This window comes from Indicator indicator, chromosome 32 (genome assembly GCF_027791375.1).
Source record: "Indicator indicator isolate 239-I01 chromosome 32, UM_Iind_1.1, whole genome shotgun sequence".
Classification (NCBI taxonomy): domain Eukaryota; kingdom Metazoa; phylum Chordata; class Aves; order Piciformes; family Indicatoridae; genus Indicator; species Indicator indicator.
The window spans coordinates 1,440,859-1,468,082 of record NC_072041.1 but is presented as its reverse complement, the minus strand read 5'-3'; the positions used below and the strand labels follow the sequence as shown (position 1 = coordinate 1,468,082).

The 27,224-nt window shown below is 54.6% G+C and overlaps 1 protein-coding gene across 1 annotated transcript; it reads right to left on the bottom strand.

The window, feature by feature from the left end:
* Nucleotides 1-1,297: 1,297 nt before the first annotated feature.
* On the bottom strand, nucleotides 1,298-19,845 carry TTC34 (tetratricopeptide repeat domain 34). Its single transcript, XM_054394823.1, has 7 exons — nucleotides 18,267-19,845; nucleotides 17,049-17,272; nucleotides 14,877-15,069; nucleotides 12,753-12,919; nucleotides 12,047-12,318; nucleotides 11,600-11,810; nucleotides 1,298-1,816 (listed from the first exon to the last, which is right to left on the bottom strand). Exons 1-7 carry the CDS (start codon nucleotides 19,843-19,845, stop codon nucleotides 1,298-1,300), a joined length of 3,165 nt encoding a protein of 1,054 aa, XP_054250798.1.
* Between the last annotated feature and the right edge of the window lie 7,379 nt (nucleotides 19,846-27,224).

Sequence of the window (27,224 nt, the reverse complement as noted above, 5' to 3'; positions counted from 1 at the left end):
ATTATCACATGATCCTGTTATTCCATGAGTTCTGTGCTGTCCCTGAGCCTAGCTGTCCTTACTGGTGATGGAGCTGCTGTGGGTCAGCAGGCAAACCCCTCTGGAGCATGCAAGATGTGATTCTCCTGGGCAATGAGGAAGGAGTGCTCAGCCATCACTGCCTCCAGCCCTGACCTCCTGCTTGTACATTGATCACTTCTTGATTAGCTCATGCTCCAGAGCTGTCCTGAGTGCACCAATAACCAGGAGTGTGAGAAATGATATTTAGCAGGCTCTCATAGAGAGATTAGCTCCACTGTCTGCTCTGGCCAACTGAGACCTGGGGACCTGGAAGTGCAAGGTGAGGTCTGGAGTAGAGCTGCCTGTGTGTCCTAGACTACAGGGTATTAGTCACTAGTTTGGATGGTTCAGCTCTGTTGAGTCTCATCCTTCATGTTATCTATGTTCCCTGGGTTAGACAAACAATTTACTTGGCATTTGTGCTGCTCCACTCCCCTGCATTGGTGCTGACCACTGCAAATCCATGAGGTTATGACAAGGACAGATCCTTCCACCCCTCTGAGTGGTGTAACACAGACAGCCCTTCACAAACACATTACAGGTGTTGCTCTTGCCTAATCTTTTTACTTGGCCCATAAAAATAAAGCCACTTAATTGACCAGTATGTGTTCAAAGCTAATCAAATACCTAGCAAGGAGGTCCAGGGTTATTAATCATCAACTGCAAGCTGTTGGAATGTTTTCCTTCACTGTGATTGGAAACCATGCATTAGAATTAGTTCCTTTTAGCAAGACAAAACACTTCCTTCACAAAGAAGAAAAGGTGGGGAGATTTAGGCTGGAGAAGAGGAAGAAATTCTTTCCAGTGAGGGCAGGGAGACACTGGAACAGGTTGCCCAGGGAGGTTGTGGATGTCTCCTCCTTGGAGCTGCTCAAGGCCAGGCTGGATGAGGTCTTGAGCAGCCTGGGCTGGTGGGAGGTGTCCCTGCCCAGCGTCAAGGGGTTGGAACTAGAGGATCTTTAAGGTCTCTCCCAATGCAAACCATTCTATGAACTATGAAAAGTGGAGTTTACAAACATCCACATCCCTTCTGAAGGACACTGGATATGCAATTTGCCTTCCTCTCATAGCTTTCTTGGTCCGTTTTGTTTCACTCCCTAAACTTTCCACTTCTAATCTTGCTGTGCCATGTGCAGTGCTCCGTCCATTGCATATTTATCATTTCCCCCTTATTCTCACAGCCTCCCAATGAAACCAGAAAGCAATCAGGGAGTGGGGAAATCCCCCAGGAGACAGATCAGTGTATGCTGCAGCTTGATGCCTCTCGCTTCAGCCTTGTTTTCAGCTGCTTCAGCTCACTGTTGTTAGCGATTTTCAGACCATAGTCGGTGATCTTCCAGGCCTCTTCGTAACGCTGAGTGTCAAAGTTGTATTGGGCAATCTTGTGAAATGTCCTGGTTAAAATGTCACTGCCAGGAGCATTCATGATGCTGCACAGGGCTGTGGACTCCTCTCTCTGCAATGCCTCAATATACTGCTGGACTGCTGCTGCTTCCTCAGCCATGCACAGCAGCAGGCGACCCTTCGCGCAGAGGTCCTCCACCTGGGTTTTGAGGCTGTTGGAGCCATGCCTCTGGATCACTTTCTCCATATCTTTTAAAGCTTTGTCATATCTCTTCAGGTGCATGAGGCAAGCAGCTCTCTGTCTCAGGTACCTTGGGTTATCTTTGCTGGCCAAGACTGCCAGGGTGTAATAACCGAGAGCCTTCTCATAGCGGTGGCTCTTGGTCAGTGCATTTCCTTCCTGGGCTGCTGCCTGTGGGGAGAAAGTTACTTAAGGTTAGTGATTACAAGTGGAAAAAAACCCAGTGAAGTATCTAGTCTGGGCTGGCCACAAGTAGAGACAGACACAAAGAAATGTTGGACTCTTTTTCAGATGTGGAAGTTGCTTCTAGTTGGAGAAGATGCATAAGGGAAAATCTTAAAGCAGCCTTCCAGTACCTTAAAGGGTCCTACAAGAAAGCTGGGGAGGGACTTTTGATAAGGGCTTGGAGGGACAGGATGAGAGGGAATGGATTGAAGCTTGAGGAGGATAGATTGAGACTGGAGATTAGGAAGAAATTCTTTCCAGTGAGGGTGGGGAGCCACTGGAACAGGCTGCCCAGGGAGGTTGTGGATACTTGGAGATGTTCAAGGCCGGGTTGGATGAGACCTTGAGCAACCTGGGCTGGTGGGAGGTGTCCCTGCCTGTGGCAAGGGCTTGAAACTGGATGATGTTTAAGGTCCCTTCCAACCCAAACCAGTGGATGGTTCTGTGAGTAGAGCTGGCGTATGTTTTGTATGCAGATACAGAAGTCACAGATCAATGGCACTCGCTGTGATCTCCAGACTTTCTGAACCGCTTTCTGTATGTTCCACCAGAAGTTTCTCAGAACATTCTGAGAAAACTCCTCTGAAGTTGTTGGCATCCCTTAGGAGTGATGAGAACTGAAAAAGTGAATGACCCAAAGCCTCAAAGTAGACAGTGTTCTCTCCAGGAAACCCAATTTCCACTTGTGCTGCTACAATAGGTAGGACACTGCATCCGCAGGTAAATAAACAGCCCCAGGTACTGCTCCACAGATATTTCCATGTGCTAAGAAGGAAGCTTGGTTCTGCTGAAGTTTATCCTAGCTATAAGGAGAAAAAAAATGGCCAGCTGCTGGCTTTGCCAATCTGAAATGCAAGGGAACTATCTGCCCTTATCTGGAGGGAAAAACAGCAGCAAGAAAATCAAGAAGGCAGAAAAAAGAACCCCACATAATTTTTAGGTTCATAAAGGCCAATAAAGAAAACTCCATTACAACCCTTTGCCTGAAATGGATGTCTCATCATTTCCCTTTATTGGTAATAACCCAAGCTTTTCACATGCTGCAGCAGAGTGAATATTGCAGTTATAAACAAGGCCGCCACCAGCAGCTTAGGTCTTGCAGAAGGCTGAGCCAAGCATGTTGAGCCTTCAAGTACAGGAGGAGTGTTTCCCTCAGCCTCATGCCATGGGCTGTCAGATATTGCTTTGGGATCCTCCTGGCTCCCCAGAAGTCAGGCAGCCCAGCCAGTGTCTCAGGAGCTGGCTCAGGTCTTTTTGCGTTGGCTTGGACTGGAATTGGTTGCTGGTTAACAGAACCAAGGCAAACAGCTGCTGGCTGGGTCAATGCCACAGGTCAGGTCCTGAGCTGGGAGTCATTTGTGGTGTGTAATAGAGATGGATTAATTAGCAGCTTAATTGCACATTGGACTTGGTAGAGTTAATCATAGAATGCCTTAGGCTGGGTCTGATTCCACAGAACTTTTGCCACCATGGTGGTGGGGGTCAGTTTTGGCTGTCCTGGGGGGTGTGAGCAGTCAGCAGAATGCACAGCTCTGAGAGCTAGGAGCTGCTGCTCAGCCATGCATTCAACCTCTGACATAGGAAACTGAAGGGTTGAAGCTGCACTAGCAGCAAGCAAACTCCCTTCCTCTGACCTTTTGCAGCTTAATAAATCTTTCAGACTCCTATTCCTTTGGGGCTCTCCCAGTTGTTTACAAATTTCTTAGCATGGGACCCCCTGGACAATAAATAATGGAAGAATTTTACTGCTTTGTTTTCCATGAAAAAAAAAAAAACAACAAACAAAACCCCAAACAAAACAACAACCAACCCCCTCAGTACAGCAAGGAGCTCTCCTTCCTCCACCCTTTCCTATTCAGCTTAGGTAGAATTATTTTTAGCTTTTCAGCCCAGACTGCAGGATGATGATGACACATTTCTAGGATGCCTGTAATCTCCCAACACTCTCAAACAATGTGGCAGAAATACTTTTGTGCATGGTGTGCTGAGACTAAGAGCTGAGTGTCAACCACTAAACTCTTCTCTCCTCCAGCCTCCTTATTTGTGCCATTGAGGGGACAGAAAGAGGACTCTCCCCTAGACTGTAGTTAGGAGCTGTGGCAAATTAAGGCTATTATGGGGGGGGGAGGGGGGGGGGGGGGGGATTGGAACTAATTCTGTAAGCTTTTTTACTGAGGTCTTCCTTTCACACACAAACTAAAATAACCTTGCAGGCAAAAGGAAGTTCTGCTGGAAAATCCTTTGAGACACTGGGCAGGTGAGTTAACCATTTCCTGCCCCACTCCAGCAAGATACAAACTGACCCTTTTGTCAAAAATTCTATAGTAAAAATGGTGATTTGGGGGCTAATCAGTGCTGAAACCAATCAGACTCAGTAATCTTTGAAGAGTAGAGAATATGGAAAGTGTCCCAGGTGCTTGTGTCCAAAGGTTTACTCAGCTGAACAATCACAGAATAATGGAATGGCTCAGGTTGGAAGGGACCTCAGAGATCATCTGCTTCAAACCTCCCCACCATGGGCAGGGACACCTCTCACCTAGACTCAGCTGCTCAAGGCCTCATCCAACCTGGCCTTCAACACCCCCAGGGAGGGGGATTCCTGGGCAGCCTGTTCCAGAGCCTCACCACCCTCCTGCTGAGGGTGAAGAACTTCTTCCTCAGCTCCAGTCTAACCCTGCTCTTCCTCAGCTTCAAACCATTCCTCCTTGGCCTGTCTCTAGACACCCTCAGGATTTAAGGCCGCGGCAGCCGGCGGGATGAGACAGGCTGGGTGGGTTGGGTGCCATGGGACGGCAGTTTTTTGGGATGTAGGGGGGGGGGTTGGTGTGTTTGGGGGAGGAGAGAGGGAGGGGGGGAGGAGAGAGGGAGGGGGGGAGGAGAGAGGGAGGGGGGGGGGAGAGGGAGGGGGGGAGGACGAGCGGGAGGGGGGGACGGAGAGGGGAGGGGGGGAGGAGAGAGGGAGGGGGGCGGAGAGAGGGAGGGGGGAGGCGAGAGGGGGGGGAGGAGAACAGGGAGGGGGGGCAGGCGAGAGGGAGGGGGGAGGAGAAGGGCGAGGGAGGAGGCGACAGGGGGGGGGAGGAAGGGAGGGGGGGAGGAGAGATGGGAGGGGGGGGGAGCGGGAGGGGAGGAGGGCAGAGCGGGAGGGGGGAGGAGCGAGGGAGGGGGGAGGAGAGCGGGCGGGGGGGGGGGGAGGGGGAGGGGGGAGGGGAGGGGGGGGGGAGGGGAGGGGGGGGGGGGGAGGGGGGGGGGGGAGGGGGGGGAGGGGGGGGGGAGGGGGGGGAGGGGGGGGGAGGGGAGGGGGGGGGGAGGGGAGGGGGGGGAGGGGAGGGGGGGGGGGGAGGGGAGGGGGGGGGAGGGAGGGGAGGGGGGGGGGAGGGGGGGGGAGGGGGGGGGGGGAGGGGAGGGGGGAGGGGGGGGGGGGGAGGGGAGGGGGGGGGAGGGGAGGGGGGGGGAGGGGAGGGAGGGGGGGGGGGGAGGGGGGAGGGGAGGGAGGGGGGGGAGGGAGGGGAGGGGGGGGAGGGGGGGGGGGGAGGGGAGGGGAGGGGGGGGAGGGGAGGGGGGGGGAGGGGGGAGGGGGGGGGGAGGGGAGGGGGGAGGGGAGGGGAGGGGGGGGGGAGGGGGGAGGGGGGGGGGGAGGGGGAGGGGAGGGGGGGGGGAGGGGGGGGGGGGGAGGGGGGGGAGGGGGGGGGAGGGGGAGGGGGGGGGGGAGGGGAGGGGGGGGGGGGAGGGGGGGGGGGGAGGGGGGGGGAGGGGGGAGGGGGGGGAGGGGGGGGAGGGGGGGGGGGGAGGGGAGGGGGGGGGGGAGGGGAGGGGAGGGGGGGGGAGGGGGGGGGGGGAGGGGGGGGGGGGGAGGGGGGGGGGGGGGGAGGGGGGGGGGGAGGGGAGGGGGGGGGGGGGAGGGGGAGGGGGGGGGGGAGGGGAGGGGAGGGGGGGGGAGGGGGAGGGGGGGGGAGGGGGGGGGAGGGGGGGGGGGGAGGGGAGGGGGGGGGGGGAGGGGGGGGGAGGGGGGGGGGAGGGGGGGAGGGGGGGGGGGGGAGGGGGGGGGGGGGAGGGGAGGGGGGGGGGGGGAGGGGGGGAGGGGGGGGGAGGGGAGGGGGGGGGAGGGGGAGGGGGGGGGGGAGGGAGGGGGGGGAGGGGGGGAGGGGGGGGAGGGGGGAGGGGGGAGGGGGGGGGGAGGGGGGGGGGAGGGGGGAGGGGGGGGGGAGGGGGGGGGGGGGAGGGGAGGGGGGGGGGGGGGAGGGGGGGGGGGGAGGGGGGGGGGGAGGGGGGGGGGGGGGAGGGGGGGAGGGGAGGGGGGGGAGGGGAGGGGGAGGGGGGGGGGAGGGGAGGGGGGGGGGAGGGGGGAGGGGGGGAGGGGGGGAGGGGGGAGGGGAGGGGGGGGGAGGGGGGGGGGGGGGAGGGGAGGGGAGGGGGGGGGAGGGGAGGGGAGGGGGGGGAGGGAGGGGGGGGGGAGGGGGGGGGAGGGGGGGGGAGGGGGGGGGGGGGGGAGGGGGGGGGGAGGGGGGGGAGGGGGGGGGGGGGGAGGGGGGGGAGGGGAGGGGGGGGGGGGGAGGGGGGGGGAGGGGGGGAGGGGAGGGGAGGGGGGGGGAGGGAGGGAGGGGGGGGGGGGAGGGGGGGGGGGAGGGGGGGGGGAGGGGGGGGGGAGGGGAGGGGGGGGGGAGGGGGGGGGGGGGGAGGGGGAGGGGGGGGGAGGGGGGGGGGGGAGGGGGGGAGGGGGGAGGGGGGGAGGGGGGGGGGGAGGGGGGGGGGGAGGGGGGAGGGGGGGGGGGGGGGGGAGGGGGGGAGGGGGGGGGGGGGGGGAGGGGGGGGGGGAGGGGAGGGGGGGGGGGGGGAGGGGGAGGGGGGGGGGAGGGGGGGGGAGGGGGGGGGAGGGGAGGGGGGGGGGGGGGAGGGGGGGGGGGAGGGGGGAGGGGGGGGGGGGGAGGGGGGGAGGGGGGGGGGAGGGGGGGGGAGGGGGGGGGGGGAGGGGAGGGGGGGGGGGGGGGGAGGGGGGGGGGAGGGGGGGGGGGGAGGGGGGGGGGGAGGGGGGAGGGGGGGGGGGGGGGAGGGGGGAGGGGAGGGGGGGGGGAGGGGGGAGGGGGGGGGGGGGGGGGGGGAGGGGGGGGGGGGGGAGGGGGGGAGGGGGGGGGGGAGGGGGAGGGGGGGGGGGAGGGGGGGAGGGGGGGGGGGAGGGGGGGGGAGGGGGGGGGGGGAGGGGGGGGGGGAGGGGGGGAGGGGGGGGGGGGGGGAGGGGGGGGAGGGGGAGGGAGGGGGGGAGGGGGGGGAGGGGGGGGGGAGGGGGGGGGGGGGGAGGGAGGGGAGGGGGGAGGGGGGGAGGGGGGGGGAGGGGAGGGGGGGGGGGGAGGGAGGGAGGGGGGGAGGGGGGGGGGGGGGGAGGGAGGGGAGGGGGGGGGGGGGGGAGGGAGGGGGGGGGGAGGGGGAGGGGGGGGGAGGGGAGGGGGGGGGAGGGGAGGGGGGGGGGGAGGGGGGGGAGGGGGGAGGGGGGGGGGGGGGGAGGGAGGGGGGGGGGAGGGGAGGGGAGGGGGGGGGGGAGGGGGGGGGGGGGGGGGAGGGGGGGGGGGGGGAGGGGGGGGGGGAGGGGGGGGAGGGGGGGGGGGAGGGGGGGGGGGGAGGGGGGGGGGGGGAGGGGGGGGGGGAGGGGGGGGGAGGGGGGGGGGGGGGGAGGGGGGGGGGGGGAGGGGGGGGAGGGGGGGGGGAGGGGGGGAGGGGGGGGAGGGGGGGGGGGGGGGAGGGGGGGGGGGAGGGGGGGGGGAGGGGGGGAGGGGGGGAGGGGGGAGGGGGGGGGGGGGGAGGGGGGAGGGGGGGGGGGGGGAGGGGGAGGGGGGGGGGGGGGAGGGGGGGGGGGGGGAGGGGGGGGGGGGGGGAGGGGGGGGGGGGAGGGGGGGGGGGAGGGGGGGGGGGGGGAGGGGGGGGGGGGGAGGGGGGGAGGGGGGGGGGGGGAGGGGGGGGGGGGGGGGGAGGGGAGGGGGGGGGGGGAGGGGGGGGGGGGGGGGAGGGGAGGGGGGGGGAGGGGGGAGGGGGGGAGGGGGGGGGGAGGGGGGGAGGGGGGGGGGAGGGGGGAGGGGGGGGGGGGAGGGGGGGGGGGGGAGGGGAGGGGGGGGGGGAGGGGGGGGGGGGGGGGGAGGGGGGGGGGGGGGGGGGGGGGGAGGGGGGGAGGGGGGGGGGGGAGGGGGGGGGGGGGGGGGAGGGGAGGGGGGGGGGGGAGGGGGGGGGGGGGGGGAGGGGGGGAGGGGGGGGGGGGGAGGGGGGGGGGGGGGAGGGGGGGGGGGGGGGAGGGGGGGGGGGGGGGGGAGGGGGGGGGGGGGAGGGGGGGGGGGGGGGGGGAGGGGGGGAGGGGGGGGGAGGGGGGGGGGGGGGGGGGGGGGGGGGGGAGGGGGGGGGGGGAGGGGAGGGGGGGGGGGAGGGGGGGGGGGGGGAGGGGGGGGGGGGGAGGGGAGGGGGGGGGGGGGGGGGGAGGGGGGGGAGGGGGAGGGGGGGGGGGGAGGGGGGGGGGGGGAGGGGGGGGGGAGGGGGGGGGGGGGGGGGGGGAGGGGGGGGGGAGGGGGGGGGGGGGGGGAGGGGGGGGGGGGGGGGGAGGGGGGGGGGAGGGGGGGGGGGGGGGAGGGGGGGGGGGGAGGGGGGGGGGGAGGGGGGGAGGGGGGGGGGAGGGGGGGGGGGGGGGGGGGGGGGGAGGGGGGGGGGGGGGGGAGGGGGGGGGAGGGGGGGGGGAGGGGGGGGGGGAGGGGGAGGGGGGGGGGAGGGGGGGGAGGGGGGGGGGGGAGGGGGGGGGGGGGAGGGGGGGGGGGGGAGGGGGGGGGGGGGGGGGGGAGGGGGAGGGGGGGGGGAGGGGGGGGGGGGGGGGAGGGGGGGGGAGGGGGGGGGAGGGGGGGGAGGGGGGGGGGGGAGGGGGGGGAGGGGGGGGGGGGGGGAGGGGGGGGGGGGAGGGGGGAGGGAGGGGGGAGGGAGGGGAGGGGGGGGGGGGGAGGGAGGGGGGAGGGGGGAGGGGGGGGGGGAGGGGGAGGGGGGGGGAGGGGAGGGGGGGGGGGGAGGGGGGGGGAGGGGGGAGGGAGGGGGGGAGGGGGGAGGGGGGGGGAGGGGGAGGGGGGGGGAGGGGAGGGGGGAGGGGGGGGGAGGGGAGGGAGGGGGGGGGGAGGGGAGGGGGGGGGAGGGGAGGGGGGGAGGGGGGGGGGAGGGGGGAGGGGGGGGGGAGGGGGAGGGGAGGGGGGGGGAGGGGGGGGGGGGGAGGGGAGGGGGGGGAGGGGGGGGAGGGGGGGGGAGGGGAGGGGGGGAGGGAGGGAGGGGGGGGGAGGGGAGGGGGAGGGGGGGGGAGGGGGAGGGGGGGGGAGGGGGGAGGGGGGGGGGGGGAGGGGGGGGGGGGGGGGAGGGGGGAGGGAGAGGGGGGGGAGGGGAGGGGGGGAGGGGAGCGAGGCGCGGAGGGGAGGCGCGAGGAGCGGCGGAGGCGGAGGCGGCTGCGGAGCGCGGCGGAGGCGTCGTCGTCTTTCTTTTCTTCTCTTTCTTCTGTCTTTCTCTCTTTCTTTCTTCTCTTTTCTTCTTTTCTTCTCTCTTTCTTCTTTCTTCTCTCTTTCTTCTTTCTTCTCTCTTTCTTCTTTTCTTCTCTCTTTCTTCTTTTCTTCTCTCTTTCTTCTTTTCTTCTCTCTTTCTTCTTTTCTTCTCTCTTTCTTCTTTTCTTCTCTCTTTCTCTTTCTTCTCTCTTTCTTCTTTCTTCTCTCTTTCTTCTTTTCTTCTCTCTTTCTTCTTTTCTTCTCTCTTTCTTCTTTTCTTCTCTCTTTTTTCTTTTCTTCTCTTTTTCTTCTTTTCTTCTCCTTTTCTTCTTTTCTCTTTTTCTTCTTTTTTCTCTTTTTCTTCTTTTTCTTCTCTTTTTCTTTTACTTTTTTCTTCTCCTTTTCTTTTTTTTCTTCTCCTTTTCTTTTTTTTTCTTCTCCTTTTCTTTTTTTTCTTCTCCTTTTCTTTTTTTTTCTTCTTCTTCTCTTTTATTTTTTTCTTCTCTTTCTCTTTTATTTTTTTCTTCTCTTTTTCTTTTACATTTGTTCTTCTCTTTTTCTTTTATTTTTTTCTTCTCTTTTTCTTTTATTTTTTCTTCTCTTTTTTTTCCCCCCTTCTAACTCACAACCTAAAAAGAAAAAATAATAGTCCCTCCCTCCTGTGTTTTCTCAGCAAGCATCATGATGGACTTAGCTGTGGCACCTCCATACAGAACAAGGGATGTGGCAGCAAGGGAAAGCCAGCTGCAAAATGCATCTTTATGTACAGACACCTCCTAAGGGCCTCCACAGACACATTCTTCATTGTACCTTTCCCAACTTTCTATAAGTGAAAAACTGCAAATTGCTTCTAGAATCTTTAAACTCTTCCCAATAAGACCAAACTTCTGCATTATTCAGAGGAGAGGGAGCTCTTTGCTCTGTAATGGGGTCTACCTAGGGACTGGTAAATTAATAGTTGTTTACTTATATCCTCCTGCTGTTTTGCTATACTACATCCAAAGTGCTCCTCTCAAGATGCATTAAGGCTATCAGCATGTTGTTTGTTTAGAACCTGGGAGAAGGCATAACAATACAGCTGCCCACCGGGGGGCACACCATCTCCAAATTGAATCAGAGGAAGCAAACTGATTCTCAGAACTCAGAGCTTCTGGGTAATCAGAATTGCAGATGCTTGAGTGAACCTTAAAGCTTCTCACCACCAGCCTGACCTTGCCTGGTGTCTTATTGGAGAAGCTTGCTCAGAGCTGGGTCTGCTTTGGGAGAGAAACTTGTGGGAAAAGTGATGAAAAGGACATCCAGGGGTGGACTGAGTAGAGCAATGAGCATTTGTGTGTCAAACTCTTTTAGCTAAGAATCATAGCATCACAGAGCCACAGAATGGCTCAGGCTGGAAGAGGCCTCAGACATCATCGACTCCAACCTCCCCACCACAGGCAGGGACACCTCTCAGCCAGGCTCAGCTGCTCAAGGCTTCATCCAACCTGGCCTTGAACACCCCCAGGGAGGAGGCAACCACAACCTCCCTGGGCAACCTATTCCAGAATCTGAAGAACTTCTTCCTCAGCCCCAGTCTAACCCTGCTCTGCCTCAGCTTCAAAGCATTCCCCCTTGGCCTGTCTCTACACAGCCTCATGAAAAGTCTCTCTGCAACCTTCCTGTAGGATCCCTTCAGCAAATGAAAGGCAGCTCTAAGGTCCCCCTGGAGTCTTCTCCATGCTGAACACGCCCAGCTCTCTCATCCTGTTCAACAGCAACCCCAAAGGCAAAAAAAGATTGAAGCATTTACTGTGAATCAGAACCTTCAAGTTGATCATGAAAATGAACAGAACTTGAATTCCCCTTCCCCAGAAGCCAGCTCTGAGCACCAGGTAGCTCCTACAGAGTACAACAGCAATGATCTTAACTCTAGCTGCTGCCCCTCACCCCCCCTGCATTTTAGTGCTGGGATTAAAGAGGTGTCATGATAGAGAGACCTGCAAGACTTCCTCCAAGTAGTAAGAAGTAGCAATGAATTACCAGAGACTGAAACAAGGTCATTGCAGTGAAAGGAGCTTGGATTCAACTCCCTCATCTGGCTGAAATAAATGCTGAAGTAAGAAGCCAATTTGTTCCTCATTCATCTGATAAATGATCTTCCCACACATTTCTGTTCAAGACAAGGCAGAGAAAAATCTCTGCAGCCCAATTTCCCTTCCATTTCTTTCCCCACCAAATCTCCAGGTGTGGCATCTAGAAAGGATTGTACCTTACAGAGGTGCTGCTGTTGCTTAGCATCTACGAAGTTCAGGAGGAACTCCAACTCTTGTTCATCTCTCTTGGCCAGGATGCTGAAGGAGTGAGCTGCCACTGCCAGGTTCCTCCTCTTCAGCTGCAGCACTGCCAGCCTTGCACTAGCAAAGTCATCACCAAGAGAGTGGCCAAATACTTTCTGAAGGTGAGTGAAGGCCTCTTCATACCTTCCTGTGGGTTAACACCAGGACAAGCTATGTCACCCTTTGCATGTGGAGGAGACATCAAGAAAACTCACTGAAGCAGGACTTAGGTTGCCTCTCCACCTCCGAGCATTAATTACTTCACCCATTTGCAGACCCCCCTTGAGAAGTGCTGCACAACAACCTGTGGCCACTGAACATCCACTTCTCATTTTCTGCTCATTCTCTCAGCCTGTTCAGCTGTGCCAAAGAATGGGAACTTACCATTTGCAATCAAAACATCCGTATAGAAGGTGTGGTACTGCACATCCCTGCAGATCTTAATGAGTGATTTTGCAATCAGCAGGAGATCCCTGAGGGTTTCTTCTCTTGAGAGGTCTTTAGTAGCCACGAACTCAGCTAACGCAGTCCTGCCGTGCTGGAGGAGCCACTGAGTGATCAGCCCTTGGGGCTCATGCTTTAAGGACAGGATGGTTTGGATCACTGCTCCTGCCTCCACCTTCAGTGCTGAGATCAAATCTTGCACTGCCTCCTATGTGAGAGCAAGACCAAAAGATGAAATGGCAGGAATGACCAGGCACTGAGAACTTCTTTCAGCTGCTCTCAGGTCTCTAGCCTAGGTTGCTGATCCAACCTTGCCTTGGACACCTCCAGGGAGGGGACATCCACAGCCTCCCTGGGCAACCTGTTCCAGTGTCTTCCCACCCTCGGGGAAGGAATTTCTTCCTAATCTCCAGTCTAAATCTACCCTCTATGATGAAGGTTTAGTCTTCCTCTCTCTAGACTTGGGAAAGCAAACCTCTTATGTTAAGTGGACTCCTGCTGCAGCCAGCCAAAAGAGGAGCCTTTCATTGTCCCCAATTCTTGGGGGAACTCTTTTGAGAGTCCAGGGCAAAGCCTGTGGTGCCTTACACCTTGCTGAACACCATGAGAGAAACCAGCAGCTAAGCCATATGGTGATGATACCTTCTGCTGCTTCAGAGCAAGGTAAATCAGTCCTCGGCCACTCAGAGCTTTCACATTCCTGGGGTCCTCTTTGAGGATGGCATTGAAGTCAAAAATAGCAGTTTTCTTCTGGCCAAGGCAGCCATAGCATCGAGCCCTGAGCAGAAGGCAATCCTCAGCATAGCCACCTGGAGGGGAGAAATCAGCCACACTCACTTGAAAGCTCTCAAGCCTACTGCTGTAAGCCAGGGTGCAATGAATCCCAGTGTGGGCAGACCACTGAGCCCCAACTAAAGGGCTTCAAAGCAGCTAAGTTGGAGCAAATGATCCTTGGGGTCTGTTCCAACCTGGTGTTCTGAGAAGGCAAAATGGTGCTTTAGGCCTCCACTTTGTGTTGCAGTGACTGCAGGAATGGAAAGCAAGTCCACGTTTGTTGTTTGGTAGGATGGAATAGGAGCAGCACAAAGGAGAGAAGGAAGCTCTGAGAGGAGAATAAGTGAGGATGGAGACACATTTTGCTGTTTTAACAGCATGGTCAGAAGGTTGCCTTTGCTTTGGATAAAACAGCCAGCCAGATGGGCCTGACTAATTTCCTGCAACTCTTCATTTGCACTGGGATTTGTGATACTAAGATTCTTTCCCCCTTGCTTTCACAGAAGTGCTGCCCAACTGAACACCCAGTGCTGAGAGTGAAAATCATGGCCCAGCCCTTCACTGGCTGCAGAGCATAGATCTTTCTGCCATCCATGCCCCTTCCTTTCAAAGCAATTTTGCTAAGGATCTTATTATGCCCAGGGTTGCAATCAATAACTGTGGCATCCCAGTGCTGGGTGATAAATCATCAGTGCCACTGTAAATAGTTTTTCATAGGGAGGTCAGCAAAGGCAGCGTCTTGCACAGCTGCCCACAGAGATGAGCCTGCAGACAGGCTCCTAGCAGCTCTTTAGCAGTAATGAGGCTTCCTCTCCCTCCTGAGATGCTCCAAAACTTCTGTACCAAAGGTTATTACCACTCTGGAGCTCTACCAGTTGGCTCCTATAAAGACAATATCTATTTCTTAACAAGCATCTGTTCTAGCAGGTGGAGAGCTGATAAGCTGGAATGGCTGGGCTGTGAAATGGAACCATCTCCAAGCAATTAGCAGGGCTTCCTTCCAGCTTCACAAACCAGGCTCTCTGCTTCTCAATGCTGCTGTCACAACATTTGCTCAGAGTGAAAGGCAGGTTTCCATACAAATATGGTTTGGCTTGGATCATGCCAGGAGCATTTCCATGTTAGCCTGATCTCTCTCCTTAGGAAAAGGCAGGATAGTGATGCATGGGAGTGGGTGCTCCACTCTTCTGCCTTGGAACTGGCCAGACTTTGGTGTGTTGGAACAAAAGGCAGGTTCCTTACTGCAAGGACTGTGTTTGCAGCCTGCTCATCCTGATGAGACAGGAGGCACTATGTAAATTTCTTTGGTAGGAAGGTTTTGAGGCTACTAACTGATGTAACAAACTAAGGTTAAAAGAGAGCAGCCTTCTATGCCTATTCTGCTTCTGTTCTACTTCTGCTTCTATTCTACTTCTATTCTGCTCCTATTTCTATTCTGCTTCTACTTCTATTCTCCTTCTATTGTTTCTATTCTGCTCCTATTGTTGCTATTCTGCTTCTATTGTTTCTATTCTGCCTCTACTTCTACTCCTACTTCTATTCTACTTCCACACTGCTTGTCTAAAATGGTCTGGAGCTAGCTCTCTTTCAGTAGCTTTTCCAGATTCCTTCCTCTTTTAGCATGTGGATAATGGAATTTAAAACAAAGCTCAGCTGTGCTGCAGGAGAAAATCACATGCTGGCTTTTCTGGACAGGTGGGGCAAAGGGGCTGCTGGCCCTGCAGAACTGAACTGAGCCCATTTCAAGGAGTTCCAAAGCTCTTTATGAGACAGGCAGCCCTGCACACCCTGGCTAACTGCACTACTTCATGGTCCAGATGATTTGCCACTTCACACAAATTTTATTCTGCTCTTCATCTGCCTTTGTGAATTTACTGTTTCAGTCTTCTCATCAGGGAAATGACATCTGACAACAGGCTGGACCTGCTTGCCTGCCCTCTGATCAGTTTGCCTGTGCAAGAACATCTCCTGGCAGTACCTTGAAAACCCTACCTGAAGCAATGATGGCAAAGGAAAGGTAAGCAATGGCCTCCTTGATGTCAGCATCCTCCTGTTTGTTCTTCAGGATGGTCAGTGCTCTGAAATGGCAGTGCCTTTGCATCAGCTTCCTGTCTTCATCTTTGAAAATGTCCATGATTGTCAGCAGGCAGGAGGTATCTCCAACTCTGATCACTTTCTTTAGCAGCTTAATGATGTGAGAGAAGAAGAGAAAAGATAAATGAAGTCATGCTAGTGCTGGACACACAACAGTCTGCTGAGACAAAGTGTGGCCTCACCCAGTGCTTCCCCACCTTGCAGTGGGGCTTCAGCCAGCCAAGGGCCAGCCAAGGACCATGAATCTCTTTCACTTAACTCCTCAGCTGGCCCTAGTGTAAATGCATGCTGGAGAAAACATTAATCCTTATCTTTCCTCACCACCACAGCAGCTGTGGAAATCATTCTGGGGAAAAACATAGCCCTGCCTTGCTCACTTTGGGCAGCATCTGTTCCAGACTGGCAGTGAGCTGGGTTTATAAATAGAGCTGAGCCACAGGATATTGCCCCCCAAAAGGGGAGGATTCTGTGGAACAGAAGGATTCCAGGGACTCCTTTTGACTCTAAAACTGAAAGTAGTGAATTAGTGGCAAATCAGTGAAGTGCTGTGCTTTTCTTGTAGTATTGTTTGTTGGGAATCTGGGAAAAGTAGGGATTCAAATCTGAGCCAGAGAAGGCAGGACAAGAACAAAGTTACTTTGGTGCACCAGACACATCCATTTAACTTCTTGCCTTCTCTGCTTTGATTAATAAGTACAAGTGGCTGGGTGCTGACAGGCAGGGGGGGAAGAAAATATTTTGAAGGGAAGCTTTGGGTGACACCTTTGCTCCTGTTAGAACTTGTAGAAGGTGCAGGTAGGAAGCCAACTCCCAAGGACAGCACAGGTTCTCTAATGAAGCCAGGAGATCCAGTAAGAGCCTTCCCAAAGGCAGGAAACGATTCCAAACTTCTGTTTTTCATAGGGAATGGTGTAGTGGTGACAATAAATTTTTCTCTGCATGGCTAGCAGAATTGATAGGGGATTTTTAAAAATGCAATAGTTCCCTCTGATGGCAGAACCTGGTTAAGTCAGCTCAGGAATCCTTGGTGGGACACTCGACCTGCTGGAATCTCTTTCATGGTTTCAAGCACAAGTCCTTAGTCACTCAAGAAAGAACACTGCAGCCTGATGTTTGAGCTTCTGGGTGTGCTTCTTTCCCCACCCTCCCCTCTACAAAGCTTCATCAAGACAATCAGTTCAGTAGCAGTTCTGCCTTTTCTCCAGAGCAAAATTACTGATCCCATCAATAGTGTCCCCAGGGGCAGGATGCTCAGTCATACTCTGCCTAGTTGAAATCTCTGAAGAAAAGTGCCAGTAAATAGCATGTGAGGAATGGGAGTCCTTGTGTGGCCTGTGCTACACAAAGTCCTACTTGTGAAGCCTCTATTTAGCTCTTTGAAGTTCTGCTAGATGTTGAGCTACCTAAAGCTCAGGAGAGCACTGTGTTAGCAGTGCTCACTGTTGCTATTCATGGAGCTTCTAGCAGCAGACTTTAGTTTTAAAGTGCAGATGTGGAGGAACCACTGAGCATGACAAGGTAATTTGTAATCTCACTGCAGGCTGGGAAAAGCAGCAGTCAGATCAAATGCAGCTATTCAGGAGGGAATGACCCCAAAGATGAAACTTTGCACTGCCCCAAACCACAGCAGTTTGCAAAGTTGTTTGAATGTCAAAATTACCTCACAAGCAGGGAGGTTTGTTGGGAAAGCCACCAGGGTGTAGCAGCATTTCCTGTCTTATTCAAAGGCCTCTGCCCAGTCTGCCAGCAATCCTGAGAGATGCCTTGCAGCAGAGGTTGGGGTAAGTGCAGCCCCACTGGGAAGCTCATCACAGGTTGTGTGATGGGCCAGAAAGTTCCAATGAGATGGCCTCACAGTGCCTTACAGTTGTCAGGTAACTGAGGAGCAGGAGACAAGCAGAGTGTGGTGCTGCAAAATTTAAAGCTCTCAGAACACCCTCAGGATCTCTCAGGTGTCCTTCTGAAGTCCTACCACTCCTCTTCTGTCTCAGTCAAAAGGGTTGCTAACCCTCTCCATCACACCATGACTGGTCACTCTCTTGTTCCCTCTGCTAGCCAGGTGCTCCTTACCTGGTTGCCATCATACATGAATCCTTTCTTCAGCTGCAGGAGTGCAAGTCTAGCCAGGATGGGAGACCTCTGTGGATTTCTGGAGAGTGCTACTGAGAGGAGCTTGTGAGCTTCTTCTACACAGCCCATCTGGTACAGGGCATCAGCACAAAGGATCCGTGATGCTTCATCAGAGGGGTCCAGCTCCACCAAGAGAGAAGCCAGCTGGAAAACCCCAGGGGCATCTCTGGAGGAAAGCAAAATACAGAAAAAGGCCACATTCAATGGAGAAAAAAAAAAGAGAAAGTGATAGAGCCTCTCACCTGGAAGCTAAGAAGCTGTTTTTTCAGTCCAGTGTCAAAAAAATGGGTGACATAATTTCACCATATCCAGCACCACCTCTGCTGCTTAATTCCACAATCATAATCCCCCTTGATAAGAACATGACCTGAAGCAGCTGTGGCTTCAAAGAAAGGTTAACAAGGACTGACTCATACCTGTGGCTGCAGCTGGTACCATGATGGGGAGAGGAAAAAGTAGCAGTGAGAGTGAAAGAGCAGCCAAAAATCACCATTTCTGAGGAAGAATTTGCATAGCCTCAGAAGGGTGGTGGACAAGGAAGAGACCTCTGGCCTTTACCAAGATAATTTTAAGTATTAAAACCTCAGAACCACTCTGCTACACTTTGCCTTCAAACTGAGGGTTTCATGGATTCAGCTGGGATAGTTTGGTGTTCCTGCCTCAGATCTCCCAGCCTTAAAAGTGACAATTAATGCAATTAACATTGAAATTAGCAACTTTAGCAGCAAGTGCATGCACAGCAGCACCTCAGCTCTGTCTTGGAAGGACACTTTCTAGGGCTTGCTACTTCATGGCCCTCGAAATCCTTCAGAGCTGAAAGGGGCCAGCTAGCACCAATGACTCGTTCTTTATGGGTGCATCTACTCCTTTAGAGGAGAAACCTCCATCATATTGCAGCTAGCATTCTGCCTGCTCCTGGGATGGGATTGGAATATCGTGGACTAACTTCCATAGGAAAATGGAGTTGATTTGGCTACACGGATCCTATCACATTCTGCAGGAGCAGCAGAGCAATGTTTTGTTGGAATCACACCCAAGCAGTTTTATGTCAACCTCTGATGTTACTTAGGGACTTTAAAAGGCTCTGCACCCCATCCTCAGCTATCTGAAGTCGTCGTTCTCTTTACTCAACCCTCTCTTCCTGTTAGGAATCTGCACAGCCCCATTTCTCTCTCTGCCCATGGGCTGCGTCATCTCCTGGGTACCTCTTCTTCTGCAGCATCTTCTGTCCTTCTTCTTGGAGGACTTTTAGCAGCAGGCCTCTTTGGTTCCATGGCACATAGGACTTGATTGTGAAGATGGTTTCTTCCAGCTTCAACTGGCAAGCTGTGATATAATCTAGGGCTGTCAAGTAATGGCTGCCACCAGCAACCCGGATAAGTCCACGTCCACACAAGGCTTTGATGCAGCTGCTGGGGTGTGGGGAGTCGTGCTCAATGACCTTCTGAAAGTCCTGCAGGGCTTGCTGATGGTCGTGGGCATGGAGGGAGCAGAATCCTCGCAGAGCTAAGAGAGTGTTGTAGTAAGTTTTCTGCTCTGCTGCCAAGAGACGGTCACAGATGTCCAGGGCAGCCTGGACGTGTCCATGCAGGAGGTGGCAGTCTGCCAGCCGGACGCTGAGCTCCCGTGTGGAGTCTGGGCAGACCTGCAGGAGGAGCTGAACTGTCTGGATGACAGAGGGGAGCAGCTCCCTGCCGTGGCTGCCTCTGAGCTCAGTCCGAGCACGCACAGCCTCCCGGTATGCCGCAAACTTCACCTCCAGGACAGCTCTAGCCTGCTCTGCTATCCTCTTGCTGTCATGTGCTGAGAAGAGCTCTTCAAAGTGTTTCATTGCCTGGGCAGGGCTTGCTGCAAAGGCTTCTGCCAAATCCTGCAGCATTTCCTGAGTGCGGCCACCCAAGGAGAAATAGGCAGCAGCCCGTTCCAAGAGCAGACCCACAGCTTCCTCATCTCTGACATTGTTAGCAGCTGAGAAGACCTTGAGGGCCTTGCTGCAAGCTGCCACACACTCCTCAAATTTGCTTTTCTTCAAAAGGTAGGCTGCCAGCACCCTGCAAACCCAGACATCATCTGGTGCCACTGCAGACAGGAAGTCATAGCAGTTGCCCAGCCACTGCTCCAAGGAACTGCCATCTGGGCTTGCTTTCTGATCTGTAGAAAGATAATTAGAGAAGGCCAGGAGGACCTGTGGCAGGTGTTCCCTCTGCCTAGTGCACACATAGGTCACTGCCTCAGCCCCATGCTTCACAAAGGCTTGAATATAGTCTGCAACTCCCTTCCTGACCTGTGTCCCTGACAGCACACATGCCAGCGCCCTCAGCAGCAGCAGTTCCATGGAGTACTTTGGGTTAACCTTGAGCAGGGCATTGCACTTATTCACCACCTCCTCCGAGCATCCTTGCCTGAGCAGGGCCTCCAGTTTATACACTGAGGATACCACGTTGTTGGGACTTAAGGTGGAGAGAAAGATTGCAGCTATTCCTACACTGAGGGAGACAACAGCCAAGTTCTTGCTCTGGATCTTGGGGATCTGACTCTCGCCTTTGCACCACGTCTCCAGAGTGGCTGTCACCTTCTCCCAGAGCCCTCTGTCCAAGGAGTTCACTTTCTGCACTGCTGTGGGGGCACTGCAGCTGAAGGCAGCCATGTAGAAAGCAGTGGCTACTGGTAACTCCTCCTGGGAGAGGTGGTGATCCCCTTCTTTGCAGATCAGTGCAGCAAGCTCCTGAGGGGACATCTTCTGCAGTTGTACCTCCACCAAGCAGCATTACACTTGTAATGGGGCCGGTGCCTGTGAGACAAAAAGTCAGCAGTGTGAGGGGCTGTGAAGGACAGAGTTTTTTTTGCTTGGGGGGCATTTTTCCAACTGACAGACATCAGCAAGCCTAGATGCTGTAAAGAGCCAGGGGTTTGTCACTAACTGGCCATGAGAAGAAACATTACAGTGGGTCTTAGTCCATGGCCATGTAGCGTTGGCTGGAAAGCAGCCACACAACACAGTCAGTGTTGCCTGCCCCACTCACTGTCCAGGATGTGGGGCTGGGGTCCTACCAGCCTGTGTCCTCTCTAGCTGAGATGTCATCTGATAAATTTTTAATCATCAGGCAGTAGATTAATGCTGGTGGTGGACAAGGAGGAGGTTGATACTTTGCTAACTGCTTGCTTTTTCTCCTTGCCCTTGGAGAGGCAGGAAAGGGAGAAGAAAATTTGCAGAAATGAAGAACAATTGGCAGAAGAGAGGAAACTTTCTGCCCCAGGAGTCAGTGGGAAAGATCACACAATCCTTTAGGCTGGAAAAGACCTTTAAGATCATCCACTCCAACCCCTAAGCCAGCACTACCAGGTCACCACCAAAACACGACCCTCAGCATCACATTTCCAAGAGTTTGAAACCCCTCCAGGGATGCGGACTCCTCCATTGCCCTGAGCAGCCTGGGCCAGGGCTTGACAACCCTTTACAAGCCCGAAGGCAAATTTTAGTGCAACCCCACACACCTGAGGCCGATTCCGGCGGTGAGCAGCCCTCCGGAGATGCCCGGCGGGGTGCTGCTGGGCGGGGAGCACAAATACCTGAGCTGGGGGCCAGCGGTGGGCTTCGGTGTGGTCTGTTCCTGTCGGGAGCTGCTGGGACGAGCTGCGGTAAGGCGAAGCGAGGCGGGCAGGACGGGGAGCAGGGCTGGCAGCCAGGCGCCTTGTTGCTTGGAGACCGCAAACACTGCCCAAGCCCCGGCGAGGGGGAGCGGCGCCCGCAGCGGCTCTGTCCGGGGCGGCCGCGCTACGACTCCGGGCTTGGCGGTGCGGTCGGGGTCCGACTGCTGGGGGTTTGTGCTTTGCTGTCCTCTCCGGAGGGGCCGTGCTGGCTGCACAGGGCATGGAGCTGGGAGAGAATGGCCGGGAAAAGAACCCGTGACCTTAGGAAAAGTAACCCGCGCTGCTTGACCCCTCGGTGGGATGAGCAAAAGAGAATTGGGCATCGAAAGAGGCTGCACCACGGAGTTTGCTTATGTTTTTGAGCTATTTTTTTAGCACTAGAAATGGTTTTAGTAGTAAATCAGTTATATTTTTAGGACTGTTTAGACTGCTGATATTCCTTTAAACTCTTTCTGAAGTCTGACTTTTTCTTATCCGCGTTCTTTGACATTCAAAAGAAAATAAAAAAAAAAAAACCAAAACAAACCCAAACCTCTATGATAAATAGAGATTTGTTGCCATTTTATTAAGAGTTTGCCTATTACTTTGATTTGATTACTTTCACTTTAATTACCCTAATTAGCTATCAAGCTCTAATTTAGCATTGCTGTCATGTTAGGCCACAGGTGATATTGCCAAGAAAGACTTGGGGGCATAAAAAAAAACAGCTGTGAAATAGAAATCATATTAGAAGGAGCTGGGCTGATCAAATACTGGTACCTCTTTCCCCCACCACTGAGGTTCAAGCACAGCTTGTGGGAATAAAAACCAGGCTGGTGCCTTCCATGTCTTGTGGTCCAGGTTGCAAAAATCATTACCCATCATCTGACTTTGCTGCATGACTGAGTGGTGTGGAATTTGCTCCCAGCCATATTTTGCCTTGTAGATACAGAGAATGTGGAGGATGCCAGCATCCTTCATTCATCATTTCCAGCATAAAGAGACCCATTTTAGTTAAGAGTCCACTGTGCTCACTGCTGTATGTGGATGATTTAAGAGGTATTGTATGGTTGGCCAAAAAGACAAGAGCAACACAAAGAAATGATTTTGTTGGCTTAGCTCTATCCATGCCACCTTCTATAGAACCCTAATTTTAAGCTGTGCATCACATCTAAGCTTAGATTTAGGTCCTCAAAGGAATAAGAGGAGCAGCATCCAGAGTAGTTCAATGCTGATAGAAAAAGAGTGGTGTTTGTTTTTTTGTTTGTTTTTTTGTTTTTTTTTTTTTTTGTGGAAAGGACTGTGGCTTGGTTTGGTATCTGAGGTGTATAAATAGAGCCCAGAGTGAAAACCTGATGTTACAAGTGGCAGAACCAGCAATGTAATTTAGAGCCTTCTAACTTCTTTCCAAGCCACCAAACAATTTGCTGTTTGTCCTATGGGGTAGGTATGGCAAGTCCTGCTTCTAGGGTTAGAGGGGGTGGGAAGGGGGGAAGTGTGAAGATGTTTATCTAAAAATTAAATATTGAACATGCTACACACATTAAATATTGAGCATACTACAACAGCTCCTCCTGATGTCTCAGATTACTGATAAAATTCTAAAGGGAGGTGGGTGGGGAGGGAGTAAACACAGCACAAGTGGAGGGCTTGGCAAAGCAGGAGATGCACTGGCACATGCCTGCAATAGAGCTGGCTGAGGAATCTTGCACTTATTGCTTTTAAAGGCTCTCAGTGTCTGCAGCACATACAAGAAGTCCTCCTCAGGGCTTTTAAAGGCTAGGTGGAGCTAGGACTGAAGGTGTGAAACTTGTAATGTGTGTATTTGGTACAAAAAGTCTGGCTCAAAATAAGAGGAGAATGAGCTTGCTTTGATGGGAAGGAATGTGATGGGGTGGGACATTGGTAACTAAAAATAATCATCTTTGATTTATTTGGCTCTTATTCTTCACTGTGGGTTGTACCTGGGTTGGAGAGACAGCAAATTCTGCTCCCATTTAGGCTGGTGTAAGCATGCAGGCTAGGGAATGAAGGTGGCTTGTACTGAATTACACAGGCTGGGTGGCTGGATGCCCCCAGCACTAAAGTCAAGAAGCTCTGGTGATGTGCTAAGCCACATGATGAAATTTCATCCCTAGGTGTATTTAGTTTCACACCCGCAGCCTGCCAGGAGGGTTAGAGTGCTGGGAACCACTCTGTTGTAAAACTGAGTTAGGATACTCCTCTCACAAAGGAAATTTGCACCTCTGGCACCCATGACCACAGCTGCTGCCATTCCTTTGGGTTGTTAGAACAGCAGATATCAGATGGAGACCTCTAAGCTTTGTTACCGACAGATCTACTTCCTAATATTTTTTGCTTTAAAATCCTGGGGAGGTTCTGACTGGAATCCAGAAGAAGCATTTCCTCCATGAGAACAGTCAGACATTGGAATCATCTCCCAGGGGAAGCAGTGGATTCCCCTACAAGGGACAGTTTTAACACTCAGCTTGACATTTCAGCTACAGTATCACCTACAAAGGTTGGAGCAGATGATCCTTGGGGTCCCTTCCAACCTGGAGTGATCTAAGTAGATCTAAGCCTCTTCTCACGATGTTCAAGTTCTTAGCCAGCATCTTCTTTATACAATATGATAGGTTTTTTCACAATATGATAGATTTTTTTTCACTTGGCCTTGCTGGGCTTAATTCTAAAACATCCTAGCACTCTCTGAGTGCACAAAGGTAGAAGGTCACAGAAGGCCAAAATGATCTCTTGGTGCACTGAGCTGTCTTCATCTGTGCTCACCCCCCAAAAAGAAGAATAATGCAAAGCATTGTAGGGCTCCTTGATAAAGAGCAGGATTAAGATGCACTTGAGCAAGCCTACAAGAAGAATGTTGTCACTTCATTAGAAAGAGGAATAATCCCTTTGTTTATATTCTGGAGATTAAAAACAGTAACAGCAGCAGACACCCAGAGGCCACCACACACACTTTGAGCTCTCAGTTCTTGTCTGTGATTTAACTGTGGGATTCAGCACTGCAGTTGCATAATTTAATCAGCTCTCCTTGTGCTGGGAGTCCTGAAGCAGCTCTCCATATGAGGTAGTGAAGTGGATCTGCTTACCATGCAGACAGACAGGTGTATCTGGCTTTGAACAAAGGGTCCATGATGTGACTGAAGTGTTCCCCAGCAGCAGAAGGAACTTCGGAGTAATAGCCTTTCCCAGCTGCTCAAACTGCATGTGGCTCTCGAGTACCTGTGAGGGGTTCAGCCTTCTGCTAGGCTTCTGCTTTCCTTGTCTGCCCCTGTAGGTATACTGTGTATGACCCTCAGCAGTAATTATCTTCTAATGAGCTTGTGTTCAACTGAAAAGCAATTGTCTTAAGTGAGGAGAACAAACCACACATTGCATTTCCAGAGACCTGAGAAGGAAAAAGATGCCTTAAAGCAGCTGGATCATGCCTACTCCCTCTCATCCTACCACAAGCCCTTGTCAAAGGTCCCTTCCTGGCTTTCTTCTAGGCCTCTTTCAGGTGCTGGACTCTCATCCCTTCCCTGCTTCACAAACAGGGGTAAGAAAGCATTATTAAGGGGTAACTTACCTGGGGATGCTGTTTGCAACTCCTACTGGTTGGACCCAAGTTTCTCCAGCAGCCATAGCAACATAAATCACCCAGAAAAACAGCACATAGTGAAATGACTTTTCAGAATGTCATTGCTCTAATTATCGTCTTGGCCATTACATTAAATGCCACCATTTGTAACTGCTACGTTTAAGTATGCAAACAGTAATTAACTTGGTAATGAACTGAGGACCCCTGTGCCTCTCTTCCCTCAGCTAATTTGCATGTTAATTATCATTAGCAACCAGGGAAACAAGTTATAAACAGCTTAATTAGCAGCTTAATCATTTTTACAAGCAAGCGTGCTGCACTTTGATACAGGAGCAAGAGTTAGATTAATGGAGCCAGATGAGCCATGGGTTTGCAGTGCTGCTGGTCCCCACTGCAGCTCTGTGCTGCTGCCCTGGGGGTGACACTGAGGTGTGGACAGGCACACGTGTGTGCATGCTCATGCTTCATGTGTCTGGGCTTCACTGCTGCTGCAGAAGCCTCTCTTGGTGCTCTGAGATGAGCTGTGCTTCCTTTTGTCTGCTAGCAAATAATTATGTTAAATAGAATTTTTAAATCTGGAAAAGACCTTTCAGGTCTTTGAGTCCAACCATTAAGCTAAGGCCACCATGCCTGCCTCTAAGCCATGACCCTCAGCATCTCATCTACAAGGCTTTTAAACACCTCCAGGGATGATGGTTCAACCCTGGGCAGCCTAGTCCAGGGCTTGACAACCTATTCAGTGAAGAAATTGTTCCTCATGTACAGCTTAAAGCCCTCCTGGTGCAACTTGAGGCCATTCCCTCTTGTTCTATCACTTGTTCCTTGGGAGAAGAGACCAACCCCCACCTGGCTCCAACCTCCTTTCAGGGAATTGCAGAGAGACAGAAGATCTCCCCTCAGCCTCCTTTTCTCCAGGCTGAACACCTCCAGTTCCCTCAGCTGCTCCTCACCAGCCCTGTTCCCAGCTTCGTTGCCCTTCTCTGGATGTGGTCCAGCATCTCAAAGTCCTTTTTGGAGTGAGGGCTCAAAACTGAACCCAATATTTGAGGTGTGGGCTCACCAGTGCCAAGTACACAGGGACAATTACCTCTCTAGCTCTGCTGGCCACACTATTTCTTACACAGATCAGGATGGCCTTGGCTTTCTTAGACACTGGGGAAGCCAAATTTTCATTGCAGTTTTGAAGATGTTTTTAGGATATTTTTTTAAAATTGCATTCAGGATTCAATGGAGAGCTGGAACTGAGCCTTATTCCTACAAAGTTCTTAGTAAGGAGAAAAGCCAAGCTGTGGTTTCTAGCTGGTGTTGTCCAGTAGGTGTGAGGTCAGGCATGTGGGGTGAAGGGTAAAGCAGCAGCTGCTTGCACAAAATGCAGCTGCAAAGGTGTCCCAAGGGGATGCAGTTCTGATGGTTGGCCGTAGGATGCTCATCCTTCTGCCTTGACAGAGCATTGCCAGCAGAGGGGACCAGCGCACTGTGTGTGGGGACAGGAAGGGGCCCTGGGCATATTTATTTGTATTATTAAATTATTTTGATGTCGCGTGATGAACTGAGGCTAACACGAAGCATGCTGCCTTGTGGGTTCAGTGTTCAGAGTGCACCCCGAGTGGCTGCTGTCAAAATCCTGACTGCTGCAGACAGAACAAAAGAGTAAATGGTGAGAAGCTCACAGGTTGCATTGGGTTGGAAGGGACCCTCCAAGGGCATCTTGTCCAACCCCCTGCAGGCAGCAGGGACACCTCCAGCTAGAGCAGGCTGCCCAGGGGCACATCATGTCTCACCTTGAATGTCTCCAGGGATGTGGCCTCAACCATAACCCTGGGCAGCCTGTTACAGTGTCTCACCACCCTCTGTGCAGAACTTTCTCCTGATGTCCAACCTAAATCTGCCCTGCTCTGGTTTCAAACCATTGTCCCTCTTCCTATCATGACAAATCTTTCTAAACAGTCCCTCCCAAGCCTTTCTTCAGGTCCCCTTCAGATACTGAAATGCAGCTCTAAGGTCTTTCTTCTCCAGGTTGCAGAGCCCCAACTCTTTCAGCCTGTCCCCATAGCAGAGGTGCTCCAGCTCTCTGTTCATCTTTGTGGCCTCCAGCAGGTCCATGCCTCTCGTATGGTGGGGCCCCAGAGCTGGACACAGCACTGCAGGTGAGGTCCCCCTTCCCAGAGCAGAGGGGCAGGATCCCCTCTTTCCACCTCTGGCCACACTGCTTTGGATGCAGCCCAGGCCGCCCTTGGCCTTCTGGTATGCAAGTGTCCATTGCTGGCTCCTGTCCAGCTTCTCCCCTACCAGCACCCCCAAGTCCTTTTCTGCAGGGCTGCTCTCCATCTCATCCTCCCAGCCTGGACTGATATCAAGGTTTTCACTGACCTAGGTGCAGGACCTGGCACTTTGCCTTATTGAACCTCATGTGGTTCTCCTCAGCTCAGCTCTGCAGCCTGTCCAGGTCCCTCTGGATGGATCCCATCCCCTCTTTCAGTCTTATCAACCACACCTCTTAGCTTGGTGTCATCTGCAGCCTTGCTGAGGGTGCAGATACCTCAAAAAGAATCATCCTGTACTTTACAGATGCACACACACACAGGATGTTACCAGCTGAGATGATGGCAGAGGAGGGGTCCAGCTAAGAACCTTGTGGGTTAGTCTGTGGTGTTAGCTGTGCAGGGGGAAGTGCAGGACTGATCTTAGAAAGAAGTTCTTCACAGAAGGAGAGATTGCCCCTTGGAATGGGCTGCCCAGGGAGGTGGTAGGGTCAATGTCTGGAGGTGTTTAAGAAGAGATTGGATGTGGCACTTAGTGCCATGGTCTAGTTGATTAGATAGGGGTTGGGTGATTGGTTGGACTTGATGACTTTGGAGGTCTCTTCCAACTTGGTGGATTCTGTGGTG